The sequence below is a fragment of the Littorina saxatilis genome, linkage group LG12, assembly GCF_037325665.1.
Source record: "Littorina saxatilis isolate snail1 linkage group LG12, US_GU_Lsax_2.0, whole genome shotgun sequence".
In the NCBI taxonomy this organism is placed as follows: domain Eukaryota; kingdom Metazoa; phylum Mollusca; class Gastropoda; order Littorinimorpha; family Littorinidae; genus Littorina; species Littorina saxatilis.
Genome location: NC_090256.1, coordinates 57,793,498 through 57,812,530, shown reverse-complemented (window position 1 = coordinate 57,812,530; position 19,033 = coordinate 57,793,498). Strand labels below are relative to the sequence as shown.

The following is a 19,033-nucleotide window of genomic DNA, read 5'->3' as shown; positions in this document are numbered from 1 at the left end:
GCCGCGACCAGCCGCAGGTTGTAAGCGCTGTGACGACCAGAGCCCAAGCGAAGAAGAACAAAACGACTACGCCGCTTAGGGTCACCAACAGTTCTTCAACTGCTGTCGTGGACAGGGATCGGCTGATTCAGCTACAGGAAGCTGATTCGACCTTAACAAAGTACAGGAGTCGTCCTGTCAAGGAGATGACTAAGGGCGAAGGCACTGTGCACTTTGAGGTGAAGGCCAAGATCCTGTACAGAGTGTTCCAGCACGCGAGAGTCAACGGAGGGAAGCCATTACGTCAAGTTATGGTGCCTCAACCACTTAGGCGCCAGGTGATGGAGGTGGCCCACGACTCTATTATGGGAGGTCACCTGGGTGTCAAGAAGACATCGGACAGAATCCATGCAGGCTGCGTTTTACTGGCCAGGACTGCATGCAGATGTGACTCGATTCTGCCGATCGTGCGATATTTGCCAGAAAACCATACCTCGAGGAAGGGTCCCGAAAGTGCCGTTACAGAAGCTTTGATCGACCGACCTTTCAAGAGGGTGGCCATTGACCTCATCGGCGAGATCAAACCGCCAAGTGAAGAGGGTCATCGTTGGGTACTGACCCTGGTAGACTATGCAACCAGGTACCCAGAAGCCGTGCCTCTGAAGAAAATTGACACTGAGACTGTTGCCGAGGCACTTGTGGACATTTTCAGCAGAATTGGGGTTCCTGAAGAGATCCTCACAGACCTGGGGACACAGTTTGTCTCTGAATGCATGGAAGAGGTCAACAGGCTGCTGAGCATTCGTCACTTGACTACGACAGCCTATCACCCGATGTGCAATGGGCTGGTCGAAAAATTCAATGCGACGCTGAAGTCCACGCTTAAGAAACTATGCAGTGAGCAGCCAAGGCAGTGGCATCGCTACATCAATGCCTTGCTATTTGCATACAGGGAGGTGCCACAAGAGTCCACTGGATTCTCCCCGTTCGAGCTGATGTACGGGCGGACCGTGAGAGGCCCGATGCAAATACTAAAGGAATTGTGGACGAAAGATGTGGACACACCTGAAGTGAAGAACAGTTACCAGTACGTGTTTGAGTTGCGAGAGAAACTGGAGGAGACTCTCGAGATTGCTAGAGAAAACTTGAGAAAGTCTCAGGATAGCGGAAAGCACTACTACGACCACAAAGCCGTAAACAGGAAGTTTACACCAGGTAACAAAGTGCTGATACTGCTTCCCACTGATCACAACAAACTACTGATGCAGTGGAAAGGCCCATACGAGGTTGAGGCCGTGGTAGGGATCAACGACTACAAGGTGAATGTCGGCAAGAAGTCCAAGATCTACCACGCTAACCTCCTGAAACTGTATGTGGAGAGACCTCCGGAAGCAGTACAGGTCGCAGCAATTGTGGAAGGACCAGCCCAGGAGAAGGTATACCAGACCGTGCGCGACCTGTTGTCACGAGACCCGGTGCTACGCCTTCCTGATACTGCCAAAGAGTTCATCTTGCGTACAGACGCATCGGACGAAGGGATCGGCGCCATGCTGATGCAAGAGCATGGAGGTAAACCGTTTCCGGTCAGCTATGCCAGCAAGAAGCTGTCAGGAGCCGAGAAGAACTACTCGACCATGGAGAAAGAGTGTTTAGCCATCGTGTGGGGAATCAAGAAATTTGAACTCTACCTCCAAGGGGTGAAATTCGTGCTTCAGACTGATCACAAACCCCTCACCTACCTGAACTCTGCAAAGTTTGTAAATAATCGTATCATGAGGTGGGTGATGTACTTGCAGAACTTTGATATGCGAGTGGAATCGATTAAGGGTTCAGACAATGTTGGAGCGGATTTTCTCAGCCGAGTATGTGAGTAAAACTGTGTTCATTCTCCAACAGACTAATGTACATACCTGGATTTTAATCTTTTATGTATACATAATATGTGTACAGGTAGCGTTTCAATGATTGAAAGAAATTAGGTAAATTTCTTCTTGTGTTGGGGGTAATGTTAGGAAACGCTGCCGTTGCTGAACTTTGGTTCAGTTTTGTGTGTTGCATGTAGTTGACTTATTTGTACTTTGTGGGAAAGTACCGATATTATATTTTGTAAACACAATATTTATGTTTGGACGAGAATGCAGGTGAACTTTCTAGTCCTGTCAAAACAAGTTGTTTACCACGTTGTTTTGAGTCGTGGGTTCCTGGCGTTCGCTCGGATTAAGTGCGTCGGCGCTTTTGATGTACGTCACAGAGAATGTCACTATTCTAGTCCATGGACGGTTCATCTAATTTTATTTGTATCATGTTCGGTCTGGAATATTCTCGAGATTGAGTATTTACTATATAGGCCAGCGCGATTTGTATGTTAAAAAGCTTCTACTTTGAGTTCTGCTACGATGTGCAGTTGTATGTATGGAATGCTAAATAAATCCTCGAACTCAATTTGACGAGTTTTTGTCTGCTGCTGTGAAGACGGGCCACGTAGAATAAAAGAACACAACTATACGACATTTGAGAACTTCGTCAATCTCAAGTGTCGTGTAACAGTCAGAGTGAGACTCTTTTGCTTTGGTCATAATGTTCTTGACTGTCTGCACGGTTCTCTCTGCTAGTCCGTTTGATCTTGGGTATCTTGGTGAGCTTGTAGTATGCTGGAATCCCCATTCTTTCCTGAATCTTTGAAATTCAGTGCTGATGTATGGTTTCCCGTTGTCACTGACAAGTTTTTCTGGAACTCCCTGCTCCCCGAAGAGTTGACTGAGGGCGGAGATGATGCCTGTGCTTGTTGTTTGGCCTGCTGTTGCTGTGCGTCGTACGAACGGCATTTTTGAATAGTAGTCGCAAACGACAATGTAGTCGCTACCATCCAACGTCATGATGTCAGTGCCGACTGTGTGCCAAGGTCGTTCTGGAATCTCATGATACAACTAAAATTAGATGAACCGTCCATGAAGATGGGGTTGACTTTTCTGATGTTTCAGGCATGTTTTGCAGGTTTTCACGAAGGTTTCAATGTCGTGACTTATATACACACGTTTTGGCTCTCATACGACATTTCTCTATTCCCTGGTGACCAGAATGAATTGTCTGTATAATGTAGCCTACTGCTTCATGGACTCTGGAATCATGACTCTGTCTCCTTTGAGAACGATGTCGTCCTCAACAGTGAGTTCTTCCTTGAGCGACCAGTACTGTCTGAGGTTCTTACACACACACACACACACACACACAGCAACGTGAAACACAAACAGAGCTGAAAATCAAAGAAACAAAGGCCTTCACACGCACTCACGCACGCATGCACGCGCGCGCCTACACACACACACACACACACAACACACACACAACACACACACACACACACACACACACACACACACGTATTGCATCATTAAGACATTCAGACACTCGCAGCACCAACACAGTACACACTCATATTTATTTCCATTATTTTATTTAGTTTCCGCTAAAATTATGTGGCTATATTTCCAAATCGCACGAGCAGTGACGACAATTTCTCCTGGCACACGTTCATCGTCTGTCAATGTCGTCATTCACAATTTTGAACGACATCAGGGTGCGGGAATCTGAAAGGCGGCCGCGATGATGAACAAAAGTTATCCCGAGTCAGAGGTAAGAAAAAGGCTGCATTGGTTACGGTAATTTTCTGATTGTCTTACATTGACAAGACTTTTAGAGCAGCAAATGGGTATACGACTTTATTGTCCACTCTTTCATTACTGATCCTAAGCAGCACACTCCATTCAGGTTCACTGTCTGGAGACCACCATCACCATGCCAGCAAAAACAAATCTGTCAGGCAGATGATTAAAATGTAAATCTATGTACGCTTTGGTTTCTGCATGTTTCATGATGAGAAAGAATAACCAAAGGAAGAAAAAGAAGCTCGCGAAGGTTCAGTGAATATTACATTTTCTACAAGCACTCAACAAAAATGTGACACCCCCCTCACTCTCTCGAACTCAAACTCATATTGAGTGGGTCGTTTTAATCTATCTGTGCATACAAACCTCTTTGTCTCGCTCCTTTGTCTCATTTTTATCTCAACCCCTTGTCTTTCCCCTTTCTCCGTCTTTCTCTGTCTGTCACTCCGTTTCACTCAACTCTAAAGGTACATTCCTTCCCATGTAAATGATCAAGTACACCACCACAGATCTGTCCTGGCGTTTACTTGGTATGAGAGCATCCTACCACTCGGATACTCCCAAAAAATCAACAGCCTCGCTGTTGTTTCGTTGCATTAATTTCGCACACTGGCAGTTAGAGGGTGACCCCCAAAAATGCAACCCATACACATGCTAAGAACTTCTACACCTGTTGACTGAATTATTTGGTGAACATTAAACTTCAGCTCATGCATGACCAGTCTACACAGTGGCAAGTTTATAAGTCAAGTGTTCTGACTTTTGTGCACTTCCCCCCCCCCCCCCCAAAAATAATCCGTACGAGGTTTTACATTGAGCGGTAGCCTGCATACTTAACTTCCCCCCCCCCCCCCCCCCCCCCCTCAAGATCATCGGCGACCTGAAGACAGGAGTTACACCTAGGTTCAGGGCAATCCCTAGACAGAAAAGCTTTCGTGTCAATGTCATTGACAATTTCGGAGGGCTAATTTGGAACACAATTTCGAGAGGAGGTAAAAGTCGGACCATTTTACCTACCGACAGAAAACTTTGTCGAATGGTCGTGAAGAAAGTGAAGTTCATGCACAACAACAATGAAGATATTCGCTGAACTCAAATGACTGAACAAATGATCGATCGATCCCCTTCGTTGTAAAGTCACACTTGCGCAATGGCGCGCACACAATTCATCAATGACATTAGGGCAATGCTGTATTAAAGTAACTGATTGTCGAAGGTTGTTTATGGTATACATGTATACTAGGTCCTTTAAATAACCCCAAATGTAACAATCTAAAGGACTTATATCTTAAAGGACTATATAAGCTCCCCATAATAAAATAAATAAAAATAAATAAATCGGGTTAGTTTAGCTACCGCTCAATTTCAAACCTCGTTTGAGTCGATCCGTGAATTCGGAATTATTTTTCGAAAGAATACAGATTTGACCTGCAGATTGGCCACTTTGTGGACTGGCCATGCATAAGCTAAATTTAAAGGCACAGTAAGCCTCCCGTAGACCATCACAGATACTGTCAGGCTTTTACACACAGTACAAACACCCTTCCGTTTGAACGCTCACCAAACGGGAACATCCTATGTGCCCTACGTAAAGAGCGAGCGATTTTCAAAGAATTAATTTTGCGGACAGAGTGTCAGAGACAATCGGACCGTGGTGCGTTTTGGCGCTGGACCTAACTTTTAAAATCTAAATGATAAATTGACAGCTTGTTACACAAACATTCTTAAATTATAAAAGAATTCTTTTTTCATCAAGACAAGATCAGTACAATTTGAAGTTTTCAAAGTTTGAAAAAAGAAAAGCCCGGAAGCAGGGTCACGCAAGGTCGTGGTTCTTGTAGCAGACGACGGTCTGAACAGTCAAAAGCCATCGCTAGAGTTCTTGTGAACCACAGCCGTTTGTTTCGTGCATAGTCAGAGGTACTTATACTGTTCAAAAAAAGAAACGCATAGCTTGTAATATTTGGTTAATTTAGTTATATGGCTACAAGGATATCCACCAAACTGCAGAAAATGTTTATCTGGTCGTCGACCTTTCGTCCATTGCCACAAGTGAGCTCTGCACGTGACGCATGCGTTATCAGTGGCAACAATGTCAAAATTGCTCATTTGGCATGACCACTCGTCATGCTTCAGTGTAATCTCGTGAAACTCGGGGAATATTGAGCTCTCACCATGTCTTCCAAAACCCATAAAAGCGGATTGTTCGCCACAAAGAAATCAGACGACAATTCAGCGACGAAAGATGGCCCGATTGAGCAGAGAAGACCGCCAAATTGCATTGGGTCGTTTACAAGCAGGCCAAAGTCAAAGTGCAATCGCCAGGCACTTCCACGTGTCCCAGAGCACCATCAGTAGACTGTGGGTCAGGTTTCAAGCCACTGGCTCCGTTGCTGACTTGCCACGAGCGGGAAGACCAAGGGCGACAACTGCTGCTCACGACCGCTTCATACGGCTCCGCCACCTCCGGAGTCGTTTCCTGTCGGCCTCATCTTCTGTCCAGGCTCTCCCCGGGCCACACCGATTATCGGACCAGACCGTGCGGAACCGCCTGCATGAAGCTGGTTTGAGAGCTCGCAGACCTCACAGAGGAGCTGTCCTCACCCGCCGCCATCGCCAGAACCGAGTGCAGTGGGGCAACCAGCACCGGAATCACTGGAGACACGTGTGGTTCAGCGACGAGTCCTACTTCCTGCTCCAGCGACATGATGGTCGGAGGAGGGTCTACCGGAGAGTAAACGAACGTTACGCGCCCAACTGTGTGGATGAGGCACCCGTTCATGGTGGTGGAGGCGTCATGGTGTGGGGGGCGATCAATACCGCTGGAAGGAGCACCCTGGTGCACGTCCAAGGGCGCATAACTGCCCAGCGATACGTGGAGAAATTCTGCGCCCACACGCCCTTCCTCTTCTGGCTGACCAGGATGCCATATTCCAGCAGGACAACGCTCGCCCGCACACAGCACGACTCACCACCCAGTTCCTCACCGACCACCATGTCCAGGTGCTTCCCTGGCCATCCATGTCGCCAGACATGAACCCGATAGAACACCTCTGGGATGAATTGGACAGACGTGTGCGCAGGCGAGAAGAAGCGCCGGCAAATCACCGCGATCTATTGCAGGCACTTCAGGAGGAGTGGGACACCATCCCACAGCAAGATATCCGGCATCTGATCCAGTCCATGCCCAGAAGGTGCCGGGCAGTTGTTGCTGCTCAAGGCAGTCACACCCCCTACTGACTTGACAGCCTCGGCACCCAATCGTATTGATTGACTGATTGATTTGAAGATGCAAATGAACTGTGTGTGCATTCAACTGTGTCCATACCAAATTTCAAACAAATAATCTAAATATTGGATTTTCTGTTAATTTTTTCGAAAAATAAAACAAATTTGGCAAGTAGCAACTATGCGTTTCTTTTTTTGAACAGTATATAACAAGAAATTCCTCCGAGGTAGGAAAAACACCCCCGTCCTTACCAGAAGTCAGAAGTCAGAAGTCAGAAGAGAGAAAGTCAGAAGTCAAAAGTCAAAAGTCAGAAGTCAGAAGTCAAACGTCAAACGTCAAAAGTCAAAAGTCAAAAGTCAAGTCAGAAGTCAGAAGTCAGAATGTAAACACAGGGTCCATTGCGAAAGGGTACGTCGAGGTAGGAAAAACACCCCCGTTGGACAAAGGGAAATAACCATTCTCACTGCCACCAACTGAGAAGGTTATTTCCCTTTGACCATTAATATGTCACTCTTAATCTTAATCCACCAATAACCGTGTGTTTGACTGGTCCCAATTTTTGTAAGGACCGTCTCAGGAATGTATAGAACCTGTTCACCAAGTTTGGTGACGATCGGTCCGTTCATTCTTGAGATCTATATGCGAACACAAACACACAAACAAACAAACAAACAAACACATCCAGTGAAACCTATACACACCCCTATACCGGGGGTGTAATAACGTGCTATTGCAGATAAGCTCACAGCGAGTCGCATTCAAATTACTAACTGACTACATTGTGAAAAAGGGAAACTTGATCACACGGGTTCACGATGGCTCAGGGGTAAGATTCTTTGAAAATTGCTCGCTCTTTACGGAGGGCACCTAGGATGTTCCCGTTTGATGAGCGTTCAAATGGAAGGGTGTTTGTACTGTGTGTAAAAGCCTGACAGTATCTGTGATGGTTTACGGGAGACTTACTGTGCCTTTAATGTACACCGTTATTAGCATTTGTATGGGTTTTTGACTCACATGCGAAGCAAAAGTGAGTCTATGTACTCACCCGAGTCGTCCGTCCGTCCGTCCGTCCGTCCGTCCGGACGTCCGTCCGTCCGGACGTCCGGACGTCCGGAAAACTTTAACGTTGGATATTTCTTGGACACTATTCAGTCTATCAGTACCAAATTTGGCAAGATGGTGTATGATGACAAGGCCCCAAAAAACATACATAGCATCTTGACCTTGCTTCAAGGTCAAGGTCGCAGGGGCCATAAATGTTGCCTAAAAAACAGCTATTTTTCCCATTTTTCCCATTTTCTCTGAAGTTTTTGAGATTCAATACCTCACCTATATATGATATATAGGGCAAAGTAAGCCCCATCTTTTGATACCAGTTTGGTTTACCTTGCTTCAAGGTCAAGGTCACAGGAGCTCTTCAAAGTTGGATTGTATACATATTTTGAAGTGACCTTGATCCTGAACTATGGAAGATAACTGTTTCAAACTTAAAAATTATGTGGGGCACATGTTATGCTTTCATCATGAGACACATTTGGTCACATATGATCAAGGTCAAGGTCACTTTGACCCTTATGAAATGTGACCAAAATAAGGTAGTGAACCACTAAAAGTGACCATATCTCATGGTAGAAAGAGCCAATAAGCACCATTGTACTTCCTATGTCTTGAATTAACAGCTTTGTGTTGCATGACCTTGGATGACCTTGACCTTGGGTCAAGGTCACATGTATTTTGGTAGGAAAAATGTGTAAAGCATGTGAGTCGTATGGGCTTTGCCCTTCTTGTTTGTTTTGATTTTGAGGGGGATCTCGTACAAACAAATCAGGAAAACAAACTCTGCACAGAAGGCGCGCAGGCTGTGGATTATTGGTATTAAACCAATTGGAAGGGTGCTCCTATCCCATGTAAAAGCCTTTGCGGGTTCACGGTGATTTACAGAATAGTCTACAGAGGAAGGAAGTTACCTTTAAGTTACCAGAGGAGCAAAGAATACTTGCACACGATGTGTTTGACTTTGACCCGACAAAGCCTGCAGCCTTGCGCTTCCACGAGAACCACGGGTCCAACGTGGTGCTCAGCAACGACGGCCAGACAGCCGAGAGAATCAATGGACACGACCACGGCATCGTCATGTGCAAGTACCCCATGCTCATCAACAGGCTATACGAGGTACGCGCAGCGTGGATCTAGAATTGTCAGTCTCAGTGTCTTCCTATTGGTGTGATATCCCATGCTCATCAACACGTTGTACGGGGAGTGTGGGTCTAGAACTGTCTGTCTCAATGTCTTCCTATCGGTGTGATACCCCATGCTCATCAACATGTTGTACGGGGAGTGTGGGTCTAGAACTGTCTGTCTCAATGTCTTCCTACCGGTGTGATACCCCATGCTCATCAACATGTTGTACGGGGAGTGTGGGTCTGGAACTGTCTGTCTCAGTGTCTTCCTATCGGTGTGATACCCCATGCTCATCATCATGTTGTACGGGGAGTGTGGGTCTAGAACTGTCTGTCTCAATGTCTTCCTATCGGTGTGATATCCCATGCTCATCAACATGTTGTACGGGGAGTGTGGGTCTAGAACTGTCTGTCTCAATGTCTTCCTATCGGTGTGATACCCCATGCTCATCAACATGTTGTACGGGGAGTGTGGGTCTGGAACTGTCTGTCTCGATGTCTTCCTAGCCTATCGGTGTGATACCCCATGCTCATCAACACGTTGTACGGGGAGTGTGGGTCTAGAACTGTCTGTCTCAATGTCTTCCTATCGGTGTGATACCCCATGCTCATCAACATGTTGTACGGGGAGTGTGGGTCTAGAACTGTCTGTCTCAATGTCTTCCTATCGGTGTGATATCCCATGCTCATCAACATGTTGTACGGGGAGTGTGGGTCTAGAACTGTCTGTCTCAATGTCTTCCTATCGGTGTGATACCCCATGCTCATCAACATGTTGTACGGGGAGTGTGGGTCTAGAACTGTCTGTCTCAATGTCTTCCTATCGGTGTGATATCCCATGCTCATCAACATGTTGTACGGGGAGTGTGGGTCTAGAACTGTCTGTCTCAATGTCTTCCTATCGGTGTGATACCCCATGCTCATCAACATGTTGTACGGGGAGTGTGGGTCTGGAACTGTCTGTCTCGATGTCTTCCTATCGGTGTGATACCCCATGCTCATCAACATGTTGTACGGGGAGTGTGGGTCTAGAACTGTCTGTCTCAATGTCTTCCTATCGGTGTGATATCCCATGCTCATCAACATGTTGTACGGGGAGTGTGGGTCTAGAACTGTCTGTCTCAATGTCTTCCTATCGGTGTGATACCCCATGCTCATCAACATGTTGTACGGGGAGTGTGGGTCTAGAACTGTCTGTCTCAATGTCTTCCTATCGGTGTGATATCCCATGCTCATCAACATGTTGTACGGGGAGTGTGGGTCTAGAACTGTCTGTCTCAATGTCTTCCTATCGGTGTGATACCCCATGCTCATCAACATGTTGTACGGGGAGTGTGGGTCTGGAACTGTCTGTCTCGATGTCTTCCTATCGGTGTGATACCCCATGCTCATCAACACGTTGTACGGGGAGTGTGGGTCTAGAACTGTCTGTCTCAATGTCTTCCTATCGGTGTGATACCCCATGCTCATCAACATGTTGTACGGGGAGTGTGGGTCTAGAACTGTCTGTCTCAGTGTCTTCCTATCGGTGTGATACCCCATGCTCATCAACATGTTGTACGGGGAGTGTGGGTCTGGAACTGTCTGTCTCAATGTCTTCCTATCGGTGTGATACCCCATGCTCATCAACATGTTGTACGGGGAGTGTGGGTCTGGAACTGTCTGTCTCAATGTCTTCCTATCGGTGTGATACCCCATGCTCATCAACATGTTGTACGGGGAGTGTGGGTCTGGAACTGTCTGTCTCAGTGTCTTCCTATCGGTGTGATACCCCATGCTCATCAACATGTTGTACGATGAGTATGGGTCTGGAACTGTCTGTCTCGATGTCTTCCTATCGGTGTGATACCCCATGCCCATCAACATGTTGTACGATGAGTATGGGTCTAGAACTGTCTGTCTCAGTGTCTTCCTATCGGTGTGATATCCCATGCTCATCAACATGTTGTACGGGGAATGTGGGTCTAGAATTGTCTGTCTCGGTGTCTGTTGAATGTCTTCCTGTCGATGTGATACCCCATGCTCATCAACATGTTGTACGATGAGTATGGGTCTAGAACTGTCTGTCTCAGAGTCTGTTGAATGTCTTCCTGTCGATGTGATACCCCATGCTCATCAACATGTTGTACGATGAGTATGGGTCTAGAACTGTCTGTCTCGGTGTCTGTTGAATGTCTTCCTGTTGATGTGATACCCCATGCTCATCAACATGTTGTACGATGAGTATGGGTCTAGAACTGTCTGTCTCGGTGTCTGTTGATTGTCTTCCTGTCGATGTGATACCCCATGCTCATCAACATGTTGTACGATGAGTATGGGTCTAGAACTGTCTGTCTCAGTGTCGGTTGAATGTCTTCCTGTCGATGTGATACCCCATGCTCATCAACATGTTGTACGATGAGTATGGGTCTAGAACTGTCTGTCTCGGTGTCTGGTGAATGTCTTCCTGTCGATGTGATACCCCATGCTCATCAACATGTTGTACGATGAGTATGGGTCTAGAACTGTCTGTCTCAGTGTCGGTTGAATGTCTTCCTGTCGGTGTGTTACCCCATGCTCATCAACATGTTGTACGATGAGTATGGGTCTAGAACTGTCTGTCTCGGTGTCTTCCTATCGGTGTGATACCCCATGCTCATCAACATGTTGTACGGGGAGTGTGGGTCTAGGACTGTCTGTCTCAATGTCTCCCTATCGGTGTGATACCCCATGCTCATCAACATGTTGTACGGGGAGTGTGGGTCTGGAACTGTCTGTCTCGATGTCTTCCTATCGGTGTGATACCCCATGCTCATCAACATGTTGTACGGGGAGTGTGGGTCTAGAACTGTCTGTCTCAATGTCTTCCTATCGGTGTGATATCCCATGCTCATCAACATGTTGTACGGGGAGTGTGGGTCTAGAACTGTCTGTCTCAATGTCTTCCTATCGGTGTGATACCCCATGCTCATCAACATGTTGTACGGGGAGTGTGGGTCTAGAACTGTCTGTCTCAATGTCTTCCTATCGGTGTGATACCCCATGCTCATCAACATGTTGTACGGGGAGTGTGGGTCTAGAACTGTCTGTCTCAATGTCTTCCTATCGGTGTGATATCCCATGCTCATCAACATGTTGTACGGGGAGTGTGGGTCTAGAACTGTCTGTCTCAATGTCTTCCTATCGGTGTGATACCCCATGCTCATCAACATGTTGTACGGGGAGTGTGGGTCTGGAACTGTCTGTCTCGATGTCTTCCTATCGGTGTGATACCCCATGCTCATCAACACGTTGTACGGGGAGTGTGGGTCTAGAACTGTCTGTCTCAATGTCTTCCTATCGGTGTGATACCCCATGCTCATCAACATGTTGTACGGGGAGTGTGGGTCTAGAACTGTCTGTCTCAGTGTCTTCCTATCGGTGTGATACCCCATGCTCATCAACATGTTGTACGGGGAGTGTGGGTCTGGAACTGTCTGTCTCAATGTCTTCCTATCGGTGTGATACCCCATGCTCATCAACATGTTGTACGGGGAGTGTGGGTCTGGAACTGTCTGTCTCAATGTCTTCCTATCGGTGTGATACCCCATGCTCATCAACATGTTGTACGGGGAGTGTGGGTCTGGAACTGTCTGTCTCAGTGTCTTCCTATCGGTGTGATACCCCATGCTCATCAACATGTTGTACGATGAGTATGGGTCTGGAACTGTCTGTCTCGATGTCTTCCTATCGGTGTGATACCCCATGCCCATCAACATGTTGTACGATGAGTATGGGTCTAGAACTGTCTGTCTCAGTGTCTTCCTATCGGTGTGATATCCCATGCTCATCAACATGTTGTACGGGGAATGTGGGTCTAGAATTGTCTGTCTCGGTGTCTGTTGAATGTCTTCCTGTCGATGTGATACCCCATGCTCATCAACATGTTGTACGATGAGTATGGGTCTAGAACTGTCTGTCTCAGAGTCTGTTGAATGTCTTCCTGTCGATGTGATACCCCATGCTCATCAACATGTTGTACGATGAGTATGGGTCTAGAACTGTCTGTCTCGGTGTCTGTTGAATGTCTTCCTGTTGATGTGATACCCCATGCTCATCAACATGTTGTACGATGAGTATGGGTCTAGAACTGTCTGTCTCGGTGTCTGTTGATTGTCTTCCTGTCGATGTGATACCCCATGCTCATCAACATGTTGTACGATGAGTATGGGTCTAGAACTGTCTGTCTCAGTGTCGGTTGAATGTCTTCCTGTCGATGTGATACCCCATGCTCATCAACATGTTGTACGATGAGTATGGGTCTAGAACTGTCTGTCTCGGTGTCTGGTGAATGTCTTCCTGTCGATGTGATACCCCATGCTCATCAACATGTTGTACGATGAGTATGGGTCTAGAACTGTCTGTCTCAGTGTCGGTTGAATGTCTTCCTGTCGGTGTGTTACCCCATGCTCATCAACATGTTGTACGATGAGTATGGGTCTAGAACTGTCTGTCTCGGTGTCTTCCTATCGGTGTGATACCCCATGCTCATCAACATGTTGTACGGGGAGTGTGGGTCTGGAACTGTCTGTCTCAGTGTCTTCCTATCGGTGTGATACCCCATGCTCATCAACATGTTGTACGATGAGTATGGGTCTGGAACTGTCTGTCTCGATGTCTTCCTATCGGTGTGATACCCCATGCCCATCAACATGTTGTACGATGAGTATGGGTCTAGAACTGTCTGTCTCAGTGTCTTCCTATCGGTGTGATATCCCATGCTCATCAACATGTTGTACGGGGAATGTGGGTCTAGAATTGTCTGTCTCGGTGTCTGTTGAATGTCTTCCTGTCGATGTGATACCCCATGCTCATCAACATGTTGTACGATGAGTATGGGTCTAGAACTGTCTGTCTCAGAGTCTGTTGAATGTCTTCCTGTCGATGTGATACCCCATGCTCATCAACATGTTGTACGATGAGTATGGGTCTAGAACTGTCTGTCTCGGTGTCTGTTGAATGTCTTCCTGTTGATGTGATACCCCATGCTCATCAACATGTTGTACGATGAGTATGGGTCTAGAACTGTCTGTCTCGGTGTCTGTTGATTGTCTTCCTGTCGATGTGATACCCCATGCTCATCAACATGTTGTACGATGAGTATGGGTCTAGAACTGTCTGTCTCAGTGTCGGTTGAATGTCTTCCTGTCGATGTGATACCCCATGCTCATCAACATGTTGTACGATGAGTATGGGTCTAGAACTGTCTGTCTCGGTGTCTGGTGAATGTCTTCCTGTCGATGTGATACCCCATGCTCATCAACATGTTGTACGATGAGTATGGGTCTAGAACTGTCTGTCTCAGTGTCGGTTGAATGTCTTCCTGTCGGTGTGTTACCCCATGCTCATCAACATGTTGTACGATGAGTATGGGTCTAGAACTGTCTGTCTCGGTGTCTTCCTATCGGTGTGATACCCCATGCTCATCAACATGTTGTACGGGGAGTGTGGGTCTAGGACTGTCTGTCTCAATGTCTCCCTATCGGTGTGATATCCCATGCTCATCAACATGTTGTACGGGGAGTGTGGGTCTAGAACTGTCTGTCCCAATGTCTTCCTATCGGTGTGATACCCCATGCTCATCAACATGTTGTACGGGGAGTGTGGGTCTGGAACTGTCTGTCTCAGTGTCTTCCTATCGGTGTGATACCCCATGCTCATCAACATGTTGTACGATGAGTATGGGTCTGGAACTGTCTGTCTCGATGTCTTCCTATCGGTGTGATACCCCATGCCCATCAACATGTTGTACGATGAGTATGGGTCTAGAACTGTCTGTCTCAGTGTCTTCCTATCGGTGTGATATCCCATGCTCATCAACATGTTGTACGGGGAATGTGGGTCTAGAATTGTCTGTCTCGGTGTCTGTTGAATGTCTTCCTGTCGATGTGATACCCCATGCTCATCAACATGTTGTACGATGAGTATGGGTCTAGAACTGTCTGTCTCAGAGTCTGTTGAATGTCTTCCTGTCGATGTGATACCCCATGCTCATCAACATGTTGTACGATGAGTATGGGTCTAGAACTGTCTGTCTCGGTGTCTGTTGAATGTCTTCCTGTTGATGTGATACCCCATGCTCATCAACATGTTGTACGATGAGTATGGGTCTAGAACTGTCTGTCTCGGTGTCTGTTGATTGTCTTCCTGTCGATGTGATACCCCATGCTCATCAACATGTTGTACGATGAGTATGGGTCTAGAACTGTCTGTCTCAGTGTCGGTTGAATGTCTTCCTGTCGATGTGATACCCCATGCTCATCAACATGTTGTACGATGAGTATGGGTCTAGAACTGTCTGTCTCGGTGTCTGGTGAATGTCTTCCTGTCGATGTGATACCCCATGCTCATCAACATGTTGTACGATGAGTATGGGTCTAGAACTGTCTGTCTCAGTGTCGGTTGAATGTCTTCCTGTCGGTGTGTTACCCCATGCTCATCAACATGTTGTACGATGAGTATGGGTCTAGAACTGTCTGTCTCGGTGTCTTCCTATCGGTGTGATACCCCATGCTCATCAACATGTTGTACGGGGAGTGTGGGTCTAGGACTGTCTGTCTCAATGTCTCCCTATCGGTGTGATATCCCATGCTCATCAACATGTTGTACGGGGAGTGTGGGTCTAGAACTGTCTGTCCCAATGTCTTCCTATCGGTGTGATACCCCATGCTCATCAACATGTTGTACGGGGAGTCTGGGTCTGGAACTGTCTGTCTCGATGTCTTCCTATCGGTGTGATACCCCATGCTCATCAACACGTTGTACGGGGAGTGTGGGTCTAGAACTGTCTGTCTCAATGTCTTCCTATCGGTGTGATACCCCATGCTCATCAACATGTTGTACGGGGAGTGTGGGTCTAGAACTGTCTGTCTCAGTGTCTTCCTAGTGGTGTGATATCCCATGCTCATCAACACGTTGTACGGGGAGTGTGGGTCTGGAACTGTCTGTCTCAATGTATTCCTATCGGTGTGATACCCCATGCTCATCAACATGTTGTACGGGGAGTGTGGGTCTGGAACTGTCTGTCTCAATGTCTTCCTATCGGTGTGATACCCCATGCTCATCAACATGTTGTACGGGGAGTGTGGGTCTGGAACTGTCTGTCTCAATGTCTTCCTATCGGTGTGATACCCCATGCTCATCAACATGTTGTACGGGGAGTGTGGGCCTGGAACTGTCTGTCTCAGTGTCTTCCTATCGGTGTGATACCCCATGCTCATCAACATGTTGTACGGGGAGTGTGGGTCTGGAACTGTCTGTCTCAGTGTCTTCCTATCGGTGTGATACCCCATGCTCATCAACATGTTGTACGATGAGTATGGGTCTGGAACTGTCTGTCTCGATGTCTTCCTATCGGTGTGATACCCCATGCCCATCAACATGTTGTACGATGAGTATGGGTCTAGAACTGTCTGTCTCAGTGTCTTCCTATCGGTGCGATATCCCATGCTCATCAACATGTTGTACGGGGAATGTGGGTCTAGAATTGTCTGTCTCGGTGTCTGTTGAATGTCTTCCTGTCGATGTGATACCCCATGCTCACCAACATGTTGTACGATGAGTATGGGTCTAGAACTGTCTGTCTCAGAGTCTGTTGAATGTCTTCCTGTCGATGTGATACCCCATGCTCATCAACATGTTGTACGATGAGTATGGGTCTAGAACTGTCTGTCTCGGTGTCTGTTGAATGTCTTCCTGTTGATGTGATACCCCATGCTCATTAACATGTTGTACGATGAGTATGGGTCTAGAACTGTCTGTCTCGGTGTCTGTTGATTGTCTTCCTGTCGATGTGATACCCCATGCTCATCAACATGTTGTACGATGAGTATGGGTCTAGAACTGTCTGTCTCAGTGTCGGTTGAATGTCTTCCTGTCGATGTGATACCCCATGCTCATCAACATGTTGTACGATGAGTATGGGTCTAGAACTGTCTGTCTCGGTGTCTGGTGAATGTCTTCCTGTCGATGTGATACCCCATGCTCATCAACATGTTGTACGATGAGTATGGGTCTAGAACTGTCTGTCTCAGTGTCGGTTGAATGTCTTCCTGTCGATGTGATACCCCATGCTCATCAACATGTTGTACGATGAGTATGGGTCTAGAATTGTCTGTCTCGGTGTCGGTTGAATGTCTTCCTGTCGATGTGATACCCCATGCTCATCAACATGTTGTACGATGTGTATGGGTCTAGAACTGTCTGTCTCGGTGTCTGTTGAATGTCTTCCTGTCGATGTGATACCCCATGCTCATCAACATGTTGTACGATGAGTATGTGTCTAGAACTGTCTGTCTCAGTGTCGGTTGAATGTCTTCCTGTCGGTGTGTTACCCCATGCTCATCAACATGTTGTACGATGAGTATGGGTCTAGAACTGTCTGTCTCGGTGTCTTCCTATCGGTGTGATACCCCATGCTCATCAACATGTTGTACGGGGAGTGTGGGTCTAGGACTGTCTGTCTCAATGTCTTCCTATCGGTGTGATATCCCATGCTCATCAACATGTTGTACGGGGAGTGTGGGTCTAGAACTGTCTGTCTCAATGTCTTCCTATCGGTGTGATACCCCATGCTCATCAACATGTTGTACGGGGAGTGTGGGTCTGGAACTGTCTGTCTCGATGTCTTCCTATCGGTGTGATACCCCATGCTCATCAACACGTTGTACGGGGAGTGTGGGTCTAGAACTGTCTGTCTCAATGTCTTCCTATCGGTGTGATACCCCATGCTCATCATCATGTTGTACGGGGAGTGTGGGTCTAGAACTGTCTGTCTCAGTGTCTTCCTATTGGTGTGATATCCCATGCTCATCAACACGTTGTACGGGGAGTGTGGGTCTGGAACTGTCTGTCTCAATGTATTCCTATCGGTGTGATACCCCATGCTCATCAACATGTTGTACGGGGAGTGTGGGTCTGGAACTGTCTGTCTCAATGTCTTCCTATCGGTGTGATACCCCATGCTCATCAACATGTTGTACGGGGAGTGTGGGTCTGGAACTGTCTGTCTCAATGTCTTCCTATCGGTGTGATACCCCATGCTCATCAACATGTTGTACGGGGAGTGTGGGTCTGGAACTGTCTGTCTCAGTGTCTTCCTATCGGTGTGATACCCCATGCTCATCAACATGTTGTACGGGGAGTGTGGGTCTGGAACTCTCTGTCTCGATGTCTTCCTATCGGTGTGATACCCCATGCTCATCAACACGTTGTACGGGGAGTGTGGGTCTAGAACTGTCTGTCTCAATGTCTTCCTATCGGTGTGATACCCCATGCTCATCATCATGTTGTACGGGGAGTGTGGGTCTAGAACTGTCTGTCTCAGTGTCTTCCTATTGGTGTGATATCCCATGCTCATCAACACGTTGTGCGGGGAGTGTGGGTCTGGAACTGTCTGTCTCAATGTATTCCTATCGGTGTGATACCCCATGCTCATCAACATGTTGTACGGGGAGTGTGGGTCTGGAACTGTCTGTCTCAATGTCTTCCTATCGGTGTGATACCCCATGCTCATCAACATGTTGTACGGGGAGTGTGGGTCTGGAACTGTCTGTCTCAATGTCTTCCTATCGGTGTGATACCCCATGCTCATCAACATGTTGTACGGGGAGTGTGGGTCTGGAACTGTCTGTCTCAGTGTCTTCCTATCGGTGTGATACCCCATGCTCATCAACATGTTGTACGGGGAGTGTGGGTCTGGAACTGTCTGTCTCGATGTCTTCCTATCGGTGTGATACCCCGTGCCCATCAACATGTTGTACGATGAGTATGGGTCTAGAACTGTCTGTCTCAGTGTCTTCCTATCGGTGTGATATCCCATGCTCATCAACATGTTGTACGGGGAGTGTGGGTCTAGAATTGTCTGTCTCAGAGTCTGTTGAATGTCTTCCTGTCGATGCGATACCCCATGCTCATCAACATGTTGTACGATGAGTATGGGTCTAGAACTGTCGGTCTCAGTG

The 19,033-nt window shown here is 47.2% G+C and overlaps 1 protein-coding gene across 2 annotated transcripts in view; it reads left to right on the top strand.

The window, feature by feature from the left end:
• Positions 1-3,512: 3,512 nt before the first annotated feature.
• LOC138982362 (neuralized-like protein 4) overlaps positions 3,513-19,033 on the top strand; it is a 31,511-nt gene continuing 15,990 nt past the window's right edge. The window contains exons 1-2 of one of the 2 annotated variants that reach the window (XM_070355617.1): positions 3,513-3,612; positions 8,905-9,045. In XM_070355617.1, the coding sequence (XP_070211718.1) occupies positions 3,583-3,612; positions 8,905-9,045 (171 nt within the window). In that variant the 5' untranslated portion in view covers positions 3,513-3,582. Of the gene's footprint in view, positions 3,613-8,814; positions 9,046-19,033 lie in introns of both variants that reach the window. The other variant, XM_070355616.1, reaches the window with a different exon arrangement.